General features: G+C 44.9%; 1 protein-coding gene across 1 annotated transcript; it reads right to left on the bottom strand.

Annotated features, from left to right (window-relative positions):
- Positions 1-3,120: 3,120 nt before the first annotated feature.
- On the bottom strand, positions 3,121-4,504 carry C3AR1 (complement component 3a receptor 1). Its single transcript, XM_009321868.1, has one exon. It carries the CDS (start codon positions 4,443-4,445, stop codon positions 3,486-3,488), a length of 960 nt encoding a protein of 319 aa, XP_009320143.1. The 5' UTR covers positions 4,446-4,504; the 3' UTR covers positions 3,121-3,485.
- Between the last annotated feature and the right edge of the window lie 8,576 nt (positions 4,505-13,080).

The raw sequence follows: 13,080 nt of genomic DNA, 5'->3' as shown, positions 1-13,080 counted from the left end.
TTCAAGGTGTCCGGTGAATCTGTCGTATTGGCTACTGGAGTGAGAGAGCCTAGTGGACCCTGGGAGCCTGTAGTTATGTTGTTTCGTAAATGTTGTAAAGGTCAGGGGGCTAAAGGGACACTGGAGGGGTGATCTTAGCTCTGTGAACTTTCTCGCACCAGCAGGAAAAGCAAGAAAAGAAGTAGAGTTCCCAAGTACAAAGAGAGGGTAATCCCTGAGGTAGGGAGAGCGGAGCTGAGCTGGGAGGGTAGACCCGAGTTTGGAGAAAGGAGAATGTAGCAGAGATGGTATTTCAGCAGAGAAGTTGGGTTTCAGAAAGCAGTGCCATCTGTGAGGACTGAGAGAGATTTTGAGGGAATCCTGACCTATTTTCTACACTGCCTTTTGCAGTCTCCAGGTGAAGCCTACATACCCATCAGGTAAAAGCAGCAGTCAGGGGTGTCACATGTGATTCAGCAAATTCTGTTCCCCAGAGCTTTTAATTTCACCCCCCACCCCTTCAAGCCCTTCTTCAAAATATGTAGTGAGGCTCTTACTTGCATATGCAAATTTGGAAGTTTTCTCTATCAGTATTTGTTCAGTTGTTATTCGGCCCTCTGCCCCTCGTATTTCTTTGGAGACTGTCCTTGCCTGTGGTTGGAGAGTGCCAGCACAACAGGAGTCTTGTTGCGTAGGTGCAAATTCTCAGTCAGCAGTTCCCACTTTGTGAATGGGCTAATGGTGGGAAGAGGAAGCTGCTGCTCAGAGCGGAGCTGAATTAGGGGACTTCTGGTCAAGGGGCTGGACCCTCTGGTCAAGTAACTGGGAGGCCCTCACAAGTGGTTTTTGTAAGAGATGCATTAGAAGAGAGAGGATGAAGTGGGGCAGATTTTGAAACCGAACAGCCAAAGAGTATCGTATAAAAGGGGGGAGGGTGGGTCAGGCCCCTTGCAGTTCAGCTGGGGAGATGGTGGAATCTGGTGTAAATCCCAAAGGATGAGTTTTGTCAGCACTTGCAAATAGGAAGGTGGAAATGGTGCAGGAGCAGGAGTGAGTGTTGAGATGCTTCCTCCCCAAAGCTGTGTCCTGTGTTCCCCTTTTTTCTGGTATGGCTCTGTTCTGTCAAACCTCTTGTTTCCTCTTATATTTTGTAAAGCCTCCCCCCAGCCCTTATTCCCTGTTTACCAGTGAAGGGAACCAAGATAACACATCATGGCCGCTTGACAGACCTGGGGCGGGGGAGCAATAACCTCTACTCTGACTGCAGGAAGGTGGGGAACTGGCATTGCTTTTTAAATTTGCTGTAGGGATAAACCAATTGGATCTTTGTCAGGGAAGTGGACAGAGTCTCATTGTATTGGGGGGGGGGACTTTTTTCTTTTTTTTTTTTTCTTTTTTTTTTCTTTTTTAAGTGTGTGTTTGGGGGGGGAGTTCGTCATTGAGTGTTTCCAAGAGAAATGAGGAATCCCAGAGCCAACTTCAATACGGGGTCAGCTGTTATCTCTGCTGCCTCAGGATGGGAAAAATACAGCTTGGAAGCATGTGTGATGGGTTTCTGTGGAAAGTGGCACCGGAGACAACCACGAGAGACAACCTCTGGTAGGTGCCAGTTAGTGCTTTGCAGAGGATGTTACTGAGACCCGGCCCTGTGGAAGTCTGAAAACACCAGAAGAAAAACAAACCGAGATGGCTCCTTCTGCGTATCCAAGTGCTCCTCATTTGCATATTTGCCTCATTTTGCGTATTAAGTTGTGCCTCATTTGCATATGTAAATACATGCCGGTCAGTGTGCAAATTAGCCTCGTTCCTCTGCCCCTGAAATAAATGTGCATTGTTAGTGCGTGGGAAGGCATCGGGTGGGCGGGTGTGGAGCTCTGCAGGGCCTGCGAGTACTGGCCTGCAGGGAGGGGAGGGATGCCGGCCTGTCCCGGAGAGGGGTTCTTGCAGGCCCCTCCAGCGCGGTGTGGCCCCCGTGCTTTGTGTCAGTGGTCAGGGAGAGAGGGGCGTGGTCTCACGAGTTTATTTTTGTGCATGCTTTCTTAATAAAAAGAAAAAGTGAATGTTTATGGTTTAACTCTTTTGGTGCCAGTATTGAATTTTTTTTTCAGCGGCGCCCCTCAGGTGGGCTCGGTTCCCACCTACTTACCTTAGAAACAGAATTTGGGTGTGGACATCGCTAAATTAACAGCCTGCACCTATACATGTACTTTATGACTGGGACTTTCTAGGATGTGAAGAGAAAGAGTCGAAAGTTTTCACAGCTGGCTATTCTCAGGGCACTGAGATCAGCGAGTCTTTCAACTCGTGCTCGCCAGAAAGGCAAAGTGAAAAATATACCAATGCTTAGTGGCTGTTTGTCATACCGTTTGTTGACCGTACTCCTTTAAGGAAGGACTAACACAAAAAGCAGATTTTAAACCACTTCCTTAAAGTACCTCATAAACGTACTTCAGCTTTTCAGGAGCAGGGAATATTCAAGCTTGGGAAACACCCCCAAATAGCTTGACTGGATGAAATTTTTATCTTCCTCCCCCAGAAAGGCATGAGAAGCACATCTCTTGTAGAGAGCAGGACATGACTGTGCCGCAACAGGCTTGTTCCTCACCTTCTTGGGGTCAGACTAGAGGTTATCACTTCTCAATTCCAAGGTTTTACCAAATGGCCGATAGTCCAGCAGCCACCTAATCTGGTCCGTCAATGACTGCAGTTGCTCAAGTTCTGCTCGTGTGCCGTCTTAAAATGCAGTGGGTACATTTGGATAATCTTGGACTACTTCCTAAAAGGAAGATTTGGGACTCCGATGATGGAGGGAGTGTTGGGGAGGCTGTGGGTGAGTGCACGCTAACTAATATGGCTACATAACTGGACCAGTTACTACCGTACAGCGATGCATTTGCTGGGACAAAGAAATACCTTGGGCATCTGCCAGGGCATGAAAGTCAGTTCAAAGCAGCTGACTGGGACAAGTGCTGTTCTAACGCACTGCTGTAAGAAAACATAGCGCTACCCGCTAGGGAAATCTTCAGAAAAAAAACCCTCAGACCCCAAGTATAGCCAAAGGAGAGGAAGGATGGGATGGCAGAATCCAAGGAGAGACATCAAAGTTAGTTTCATCTGCAATTTATCAGACGGGAGATGTAGAACATAGACATATGCAAGTAACTCTAATAACATTCTCATCTAGCAATTCAGAGGTTAAACTACATGATCCCACCACAAATCATTCTGCAAGCCTGCTTTCTTCTTTAAAGGTTAAAGTACTCTGTCTCTCCTGCTTCACCAGAATCTTCCCTCAGATTTATTACCCTTGGTACTTCCAACTTTCCATCTCTCTGGAGTAGGATGTAAAGGGGCTTAGCCGTTCTGATCTGAACCGTCTCAGTGCCCTGTGTGTGGATCTGCAGATTAATCAAATGTGTTGCAGCAAAAAAAGCTTTTAAGTGGAGACTGATAGATGTGCTGGGCCATAGCTCACTCTTTCTACAGCGGTGATCAGAAGGCCTGCATTACACTGTGCTGCTAACGTCCTTCTCTGTGGAAGTCTTGCTTCTGTCAAGGGAGTAAGGGATTGAGTGCGTTGGCTCCTCGGTAAAGGTGCCTTCCAAGATTCTTTGCACTGATTGCTGTGTCTTTGCCCTGAAGTCCCGCCCCACAAAAACATAGAGCAGGGGGTTGATGCAGCTGTTGGCATATGCAAGTGCTGTAGAGAGGTGATCCCAGAGGATCAATGACTCCCTCAGCCCTCTTCCAAGAGTAGGTACGAGGCACAGAATCCCAACTACATGGTATGGAGCCCAGCAGATGAAGAATGCGGCTACCACGAGCACAATTGTTCGCAGCATCCTGTTGTGAAACTGATTTGCACGCATTCTGAAAGCAATAAGGGCATAGCAAACTGCCATTATGCCAAAGGGGAGTACAAAGCCAAAGACAGCCCTAGTGATGTTTATCACCATTAAGGCAAGGGATACAGAATAATCACTTTCATAGAAATTTCCCCATGAGTCGTTAGCATGGTAGGCTAAAGATGAGTATTTTTCCAGTAACTCGTTTACAGAATCATCCATATAATCTAGCACTTCGTCATCTCCAAAATTGTATCCACACTCAGTTTTGCCATCATGAGTGCTAGTCTCACGGTAGTTAAAGACAGGACAGCAGAAAATGAAGGCCAGGATCCAAATGCCACAGCATATTAGTGATACCAATTTCACTGTTCGATGATTTTGACACCAGACAGGTTTCATCACAAGGAGGCACCGGTCAATGCTGATGGCCACGAGTAGGAAGATGCTAGCAAACATGGTGAAGATTATGACTGACGGAATGACTTTGCAGAGGAACAAACCATACGGCCAGTGTTCGTGGAGGGCCAGGTGAACAATGGAAAATGGCAAGGACAAGCAGCACATGAAGTCAGCCACAGCAAGGTTTAAGAACCAGACAATGTTCACAGACCTTTTCATTTTCAGACCAGCTACCCAGATCACCAATCCATTGCCGGGGATACCTATGATGAAAACGATGATGAAGATAGCAATGGAGACAATGGATTCTGATCCATGATATACAGCAGCCTGTTCATGTGAACTGCTATTACCCAGGAGGCGAGGCATTCTGTAACTATAAAACACAAAGCAAATTAGTAGGCAATTCTCACCCTCCTGCCCAAATTCTTCTCTTTATCTGTACTGAAGCATCTCTAAGTCAGGTGACAGTACAGAGCTGTCAGGGTACAAAGGCATCGGTCTATACAAGTTTGTGCTGAAAGCTTACTAATCTGACCATGATACACCTTCAGCATTCTTATGGTGGCTAAGCTACATAAGCCCCACTATTCAAACAGGGGGTTGTATACACTTAAGTTCTCCTATCTGTCATCCCCTTTGATTTCAGTCTGGTTCTTTTTAGCCTCCACTCTGAAGTGGAGCTCTCCATTCACACGCCCACACTATCACCAGGTGTCTTTTCCTGATTGACTTCCAGCTTTGTATACACTTCTCTTCCTCAGAAAGCTAAGTCAGCATTTTAGTTCCTTTTCCCTTTAAAATGAGTGATTTCTTCTGGCCTAACCAGTGAAATAGGTTTAGGCTGAGAAAGCAATGCTTGTCTTTTGTGAAATAACCCTTCTCCACTTTCTGGACATTATAAATAGAACAGCCAGGACAGCAACTCTGTCTGCTAAGGGGTATTTTTAGGGAAGTCTCAATAAGCACTTCCTTCTCCCTGCTTTTGTTCTGAGCTCTCTGCTGGTTCCTTAGAAAGCTAGTCTCGATGAGGAGAAAGGCAAGAAATGAATGGTTTAAGAAGAACAGACAGAGATTTAGTTGTAGAAAGAAAAAACACAGAGTAATAGCAGTAATGTTCTTGAGACGTTTTAGATATAAGAAAAGGTGCCTTATTGCAAGACTATGAAGCTGAGCCACAGAATACTTAAGTGACGTTTTAAAACTATGAGAACAGTAGTGGAAACACTTTAATTGCTCAATTATTCTTGGATTTGGATATTAGTACATTTAGAAAGGAAAGCAAAGGAAATCTAGCAAAGTCGAGATAGAACTGAGAAAAAGAGCCTGATCTTCATCCTTTAGGCATTAATAGAATTGCTTATAAAATCCCTGTTAACTAAACCCTTACTGAATCAATGAAGACAGTTGTGTTGCTGAAAGGTCCCTAAAAGCATTACCAGAACGCAAGGAAACTGCATAGGTAAGAGCTGAATACAGCCTGCAGAAGCAACCGAGGAGACGTGAATAAGACAACCCAGCGTGATTCTATTTTAACCTCTGTTATGCCAGTACTTAAATGCCAGTCAGAGACTGTTGTGTGCAGGACTAAATAGCAATGATTTAAAAAAAATATTCCAAATCATCAATGTCTTTCTTGCATAACATATAGTCTAAATGTGGAGCGATGCATAAGTGTTAGAACCGCTTCACCACGAAGAAACTAAGATAAACAGTTGTGACAAACATTGTAATTCATCACTTTTTGGTAAGAATTGCTTCTTAGCTTTTAGCTAAGGCTTTTAGCTGAGGGTGACCTGCAAGGAAAGCTATGAAATAAGTTACTGGAAGGCAGCTGGGGACTTAACTTAAAATTCTAACAAGTTTGTTCCTTTCCTGTGGTCTTGCTGATAAATGCAGAAGTGACTTTTACAGGGAGAACTGGAGAACAGTGCTGCAAGAGCTGAATCTTGTTGCCTCCCCATATAGCTACAGAAGATGGTATGAAGAGGACAGGGAATGAAGGAATGCTGTACAGACAGTAATACAAATCCTATTCCAAAACCAACTGAGGAATCAATCAATAAGAAGATACTGCCCACGCTATGTTTTCAAGAGTGCTAAAAGGGCTGCTATGTGGTTATGAAGATGGAAGGGGGAACTAGAGGGGAGAGAGAGGTTTTCAAGAGTGAAGAATAAGAAATTGCAAGTTGAAGAGGAAAGCAGAATTCTGCAGCTTGTTATACCTACCCGAGTGAAGCAGATATTCCGATGTGTCAGGGAGCAAGTACCATCAGTCCTGTCTCTGGAATGACTGAAAAAGGAAACTCACAAGACATTTTAGGAACTGCTTTTTTCCTGTATGTGCACATGTATGCTAAGTATGTCCTTTTACCCTGGCTTAGGATGACTCACATTTGAAGTTTTAGATATGATCTGCTGATAAAATAAACAAACAGTCAAACCAAAAGAAGCTGACTCAACACTGTCAAAATAAAATAGTGCCCTGAGTCAAAGAATAATAGGACGCAAGGGAACGATAGGCACAGACACATACTTTACCATAGTTTCTATAAGGCAACTGAATCAGATGTCTTGCCTGTTGGCATAACGCTGACCTTTGCTTGATGTGATCCATAATTCCAAACCCTGCCATGCCACCATCAGGTATCTGATCTGTTGTCTTGTAGCCACTTCCATGGTTTATCAGATCAGCACATTCACCTAGCTAATCCCATTTCTGGGATTCTTATCAATCCAGATCAGCTTCTGTCCCAGCTTGAGACAGCTTAGATCACCAAATACAGAACATTGTACTCAGCAAACCATAATTGGTCATGTCAAAGGGACTGTAATCTGATTTTTGACCTTTCAGGGTATTTAAAGTTTTGTGTTGTGTTTTTTTTTTAAAGAAGGAACTTGACTGATGAAAAGTTAGATGTGGTTAACGGAAATGCTGATAGCACAAAATGTCGCAAGACATCTAGGGCGAGGCATTTCAAATGTGCAACTAATAGGGTTCCCCCTCACGCCCCCCAGTTTGGGAAATCAAGACTGTGAGCAGAAATGACAAAGCCCAGACAGAAAAGAATCAGCCTCAGTATTTTGGTTTTGGTCTGGAAAACGAACCAGGACGGAGCAGAGTTCTGCTCCTGAGCATGTCTCTGTGAAACACACGAATGCTGCCTCCAACACAAAACCCACAAAACCAGAAACAGGAAGGCAGGCCAGGGCTGGGCTGTGCCCCCAAAGATAGGCAGGCTGTCAGCAGCCTGCCGGGAAAATTCCTCTAGCTGCACCTTCTTCTCAGCTGCCATCTTCCCTGGGGGACTCCTCAGACCCAGACAGAAAGTGTTGGCAGGAGGGTACTCCTATTGGCTCCTGTTGGCCAAGGGACACACAGCCTTTTCACCACCATATGCCTCGCTAGCTCTAGTCAAACTCTCCTTTGCAAGAAGGTCCTTCTCCACCAGTTGGCCAGCTCTGATCCTCCCAGTTAAAACCTCTCCCCTGCAGCCAACCTTGACACAGCAAGCACTTTATCTTTAGTCCGGCCAGCTCACCCGGGACGGTGATGAGATGATGCGGTACCTGGTATAGTTTTCCAGATCAATGAACCTTTTAAGCAGCTTGACTAGTGAAGCGTTTTGCACCTCAGCATAAAGGGCCTAATGATGTAGACGCTCAAAGGACATGGTGCAAGGAGGAAAAAAGAGATTTTGTTACTTTCATAAAATTGTTTCTTAGATCAGACCAGACCTTTGACTTGCAGCTTTGTCGGTAATCCCAAATCACCACACTGCATTCTCTTCCTCACGTCTGGATCTCTCCCGTCTCCCTATGATAAACAGACTGAGTTAGCTTAGAAAGTCTCTAATTCACACAATCACTGAATAGCTGAAGTTGGAAGACTGACTGGAGACTGACTAGCCCAACCCCACTGCTCAAAGCAAGGTTGGCTAGACAAGATTGCCCAGGACCGTGTCCAGTCAGGTTTGAGTATCTCCACAGAAAGAGACTCCACAAACTCCCCGGGAAACCTGTTCCAGTGTTCAACCACCCTCACGGTAAAAAACTGTTTTACTGTGTTCAGATGGAACTTCCTGTATTTCAGTGTGTGCCCATTGCCTCTTGTCCTGTCACCAGGCACCACTGAGAAGAGTCTGGCTCCATTGCCATTAAACACTCCCATCAGACAGATGATAAGATCCTCCCGAGCCTTCTCTTTTCCAGGCTGAACAGTCCCAGTTCTCTCAGCCTTTCCTTGCATGACAGGTGTACCAGTCCCTTAATTACCTTAGCGGCTCTCCACAAGTTTCACTCCACTATGTCCCTGTCTCTCTAGTACTGGGGAGCCCAGAACTGGACCCAGCACTCTAGATGTGGCCTCACCAGTGCTGAGTAGAGGGGAAGGATCACCTCCCTTGACCTGCTGGCAACAGTCCTCCCAATGTAGCCCTGACAGCTATTGGCATTCTTTGCTGCGAGGGTGCATTGCTGGCTTATGTTCAGCTTTTTGTCCACCAGGACCACATCATCATTCTCTGCAAAGCTGCTTTCCAGGTGGTCAGACCTCAGCACGTAGTAGTGCATGGGGTTGTTCCTCCCCAGGTGCAGGACTTCCACTTCTTGCTGACCTTCATGAGGTTCCTGTCTGCCGAATTCTCCAGCAAGTCCAGGTTCCTCTGAATGGTACCACAGACATCTGGTGTGTCAGCCACTCCTACCAGTTTTGTATCATCTGCAAACTTGTTAAGGGTGCACGTTGCTTCATCATCCAGGTCATTAATGGAGTTAAACAGTACTGGAACCAGTGTCAACTGCAGCTGGACAGCACTAGTGACTGGTCTCCCGCTGGACTTAGTTCTTCTGATCACCACCCTCTGAGCCCAGCAGTTCAGCCACTATTCACTCCACCCCACTGTCCACCTATCTAGCCCATACTCCATCAGCTTGTCTATGAGGATGTTCATATTGAAGTTTATCTTGATGTATAGACTCAACTGGCCACCACGAGTTGGCTAAAACCTTAATGCAAGTTACCATTCATACTGCTGTTTCAGGTTTGGTATTACAAAACTGCACCAGTCTATCAGTTACTAAATAGTTACACCCATATACAATTCAAAAATGTGATCAGTATATTTACAAAAGCCTCCGTCCTGCAACAGTATGCAGGTTGTCTCCAAAACACTTTGGTGAGAACTGACAATTCCACTTGTATTTTATATTTCTACTACTTCTTCTGCCATTCTACAAAGCTTTGCAGCCCCTCTCAGATCTCCCATTCATTTCTCTGCAGGTGGAGTGACTAGATTGCTATGATCTTTCACAGATCCTGAATGTTACTTGCGTATATGGCAAACCCATCCTCCTAGAAAACCTGTCCAAAACTCTTCCTATAAAGCTTAGCCATAACTACCACAACTGTTTCTCTAGAAAGCATACTGCAGTGGTCTGGTGGCCAGCCTTTGCTATGCGCTTGTTTTCATCATCGCAGCTGTGCACTTAGTTTCCAGTGACATCAAGTATCTGCAGGGTTGCCCTGCACTAGTATTCCTCAGGCTCTCCTCTTTAGTAAATCCACTGAATGACCCCAAGGCATTTTTGTACATTGCTGAGTAAGCCCAGGTAAGCACAAGCTTTGGACACCAAGCAGGGAACCACGCTTGGCAAAACTGGTACATACATAGATCATGCATAATTAAAAAGCAGCTCTTCACAATAACAGGTTCTCAGAACTGACTGTTCGGGTCAGATGTTTTGCCAGGGCATTTTCAGTGAAGGAAGCGCCCTTTGAAGTAGTGTTTGAACTGTTTTGTAAAAACGCTCATCTTGGGATTAACCTTTAAGTTGTCTAATGAGTCATTTTGTGAGACTGGTCTCCCCTGTACCTTCCACGCAGAGAAGGAAAACTCCAAATGTTGGGTCCATCCATTAAGTACATTTCTGAACAATTTTTTTTTTCTCCTAAATAAGCAAAGCAAAAAGCAAAGCAAAAAGCCCAAATGATTCTTTTGCATGCTTTATTACCAGGCTACCTACGGATTGGCATGAACTGTGCATTTTACCCTACTTGTGTGGGCCTTTTTATTTGCACACCTCATATGATCGAACATTGTGGAATTCCATCCAAGATTTCTGCTATTCCTTGGTTTTCATTCATTGAAGATTTCTGTGTGTAAAGAGTATGGATCCTCCTTTGCTTTCATAGTCTGATTTTAAATATGTTTTCCTTCAATATTTCAACCTCACTGCTTAACTCTTTAAAAAAAAAAAAAAATTAAAACACATTAGCTATTATTGGCAGTGCTTTGTATTTTCTTGCTCCAGAGACGCTTGTTTGAAAAAGACAGAAGAATGTTATGTTCTCTGCTGGTTTAAGTCTCAATGGAATTGAATGGGAGACGTATTCCTGGCGTCCTGATGCTGCTTGTGCATCTTTCCTCGCACGCCTTATAAAAGTTGGCCCTTTGCCAGTCTCTCGTCTTTGATGCTCTCCTTCTAGAAGACCTGTAGGAGGACTGTGGCACGCTGAATGACAGCACAATAAAGAGGCAGGCAACATTTAATATTGCTAGTTGTGAATTACTGAATTTGGAAAAGCAGCCACAACTATATATACAGAGTGATGTAATCTAGATAAGTTATTACCATTCAAAGAAAAAACTTAGCACTCACTGCAGGAAGTTCTATGAAAAACCATGTCAACATGCAATGCTATTCAAAATGTAAATATAACAGGAAGTATTCAGGTGCTTCTTGAATACTGAATGCTGTGGTAGTCCTTGATCTTAAAAACAATTATAGAATCAGAAATGATGCAGAAAGTGATGACAAGACAGCCATGGCTCAGAATGACTTCTTTTGGTGGACAAGCTAAATAGATGAGAATGCTTCACCTTGGGAAAGAGGCATCTAAGTGGCGGTATGAGAGACACATGGAGAAGGTGACACATGAATTCTTACAGCACAAGAACTAGGAGGTACCAAATGAAATGATCAGGTAGACATTTGAAGAAAAAATTTGGCACTTTTTCATACTGAACAATTAGATTTGTGGCTCCAGGGATGATATGTGTAACCAAAAGAATAAATAAGTTTGAAAAAAGCAATTAGATTAACCCATGGAAAGAAAGTCTATAAAATTTTGCTAGCAAGTGCACACCAAGCCCCTGGCCCACAAAGCCCTTACACTACAGATTGCTAGGCTAATATACTAGGAAACTGTAATTCTGTACTGTTTTATAGGCTTTCTTTAAGCAGCTCTGTTCTTCTCCAAGGTTTGCTTCTCATTAACCCCTTTGCCTTAACTCTGGCAGTCTGACAAGCAATGTAACACTGGCATATTGCAAGCAAGGAGGCAGAGCCTTCTTTTACACTGTGGCACATATCTGCATTAAGCGTCGGCGCCGTGTATTTCTACTAGTTCTTGCGCAGGCTGCACAAAAGTGTTCAAATCTCTCTTCCCGGACAGGTATCTATCCGCTCCAGCATGCAGCCTGGCAGGGCACCCACACAGCAGAGTGCAGGCCTCTGCTCCCTGGGGCATCGAGGTCTGCCACAACGCAGAGCGTGTCAGCCCCTCCTTCCCGCTGCAGGGAGGCAGAGCAAGCTGGCAGAGGGGAAGGGGAAGGGGAAGAGGAAGCTGCGCATTTGCGTCATTCCAGATCTGTTCAGGCACTTAGCTCACGCCAGTCATGCAGCTTTCCTGTGTATCTACTCATACAGCTGTCAACATAATTTCTGGGGAAAACTAGGCCAGTTACATTTAGATATGCTAGTTAAATTACAAGTATCCTACTTTGTTAGTCTTAATAACCCAAGACTATTCCTGTCCTTGGCTTCAAAATAGCTTCACTTACCAGATCCATGGAATCAGCAGCACAGGCTCCCTTTCTTTGTTTCAAAGTTTTTCTGCACCAGGCACTGTCAGAGATACAATGCTGGGCTAGCTGGACGTTTGACCTGACAGAAGGACAGCTTGTTTGACTGCTATGATTGAGGTTCATTACCATCCTGTTGACTTCTCTCTGGAAACAGCAAGAAACAAATCTCCAGATACCGTTTCAGATCTCACTGCATTAACTATTTCATACCGGAAAAAAAAAATTCCTCAAACTTAGTGCTATTTCATTGACTTTTTGCTTTACCCTCAGCAATAAACTGCGCTCGCTCAGTCTTCCGTGGACAGCTTAAACTACTTCCTAGCACAATTAGCTCATGCTATGCCCACCCCTGGCTCTGTGGATATATAACTTTGTAACTTTGCTTACACCTTTCCTTCCAGTTTTCAGAGTAAACGTTTAGTGCTTTTAGAGACTCAGCCACGGGCTACTGCATAGCAGTACACTTCAACATCAGTCTTCCCTGGGAAGTCACTGACAAATAGCAGTTTAAATGCTTCTAGTCTTATCGTATTTGATAAACAAACTAGTATCTATACACTTCTCTTGGCCACGTTTCTGGCAAGCCACGCTCCTGAAATTAACCTTCATGTAGCAGGCATTTTCACCACTTCTAGCTGCAAAACTTGTAGCGCTTTGTGCTGTGTTTTCTCTTTGGTTTGCTGTTTTACCAAAGACCTCCTCATCCCAGCACCACAGACCACACGAAAACCCATTTTCACTTAAAACCCAAGCTTTGACCCAAGGCTGCGGGAAAGAAAAACACGCAGGGGAGGAGAGAAGCGCCCCGGTCCACTGCCGAGGGCACGCAGGGTACAAGCGCCCCCCCCCATATTCGGCGCAGCGGCACAAAACCCAGCCCCGTGTTTCGGCACGGCCCAGCCCTGGCTTCCCAGCTCTCGGCGTTCGACACCGGCGCCTTTTGCTCCGTGCCACCGCGGTCTGGAGCCCGCGGCCGGCGCCCCCCC

The sequence above is a fragment of the Pygoscelis adeliae genome, unplaced genomic scaffold (assembly GCF_000699105.1).
Source record: "Pygoscelis adeliae isolate BGI_AS28 unplaced genomic scaffold, ASM69910v1 Scaffold384, whole genome shotgun sequence".
Taxonomy (NCBI): domain Eukaryota; kingdom Metazoa; phylum Chordata; class Aves; order Sphenisciformes; family Spheniscidae; genus Pygoscelis; species Pygoscelis adeliae.
The sequence above is the reverse complement of the archived record's forward strand: the minus strand, read 5'-3'. Positions and strand labels throughout refer to the sequence as shown.

What these genes read in the sequence shown, in the direction of transcription:
- C3AR1 (XM_009321868.1), bottom strand. Translation starts at nt 4,445, where the DNA reads ATGAAAAGGTCTGTGAACATTGTCTGGTTCTTAAACCTTGCTGTGGCT.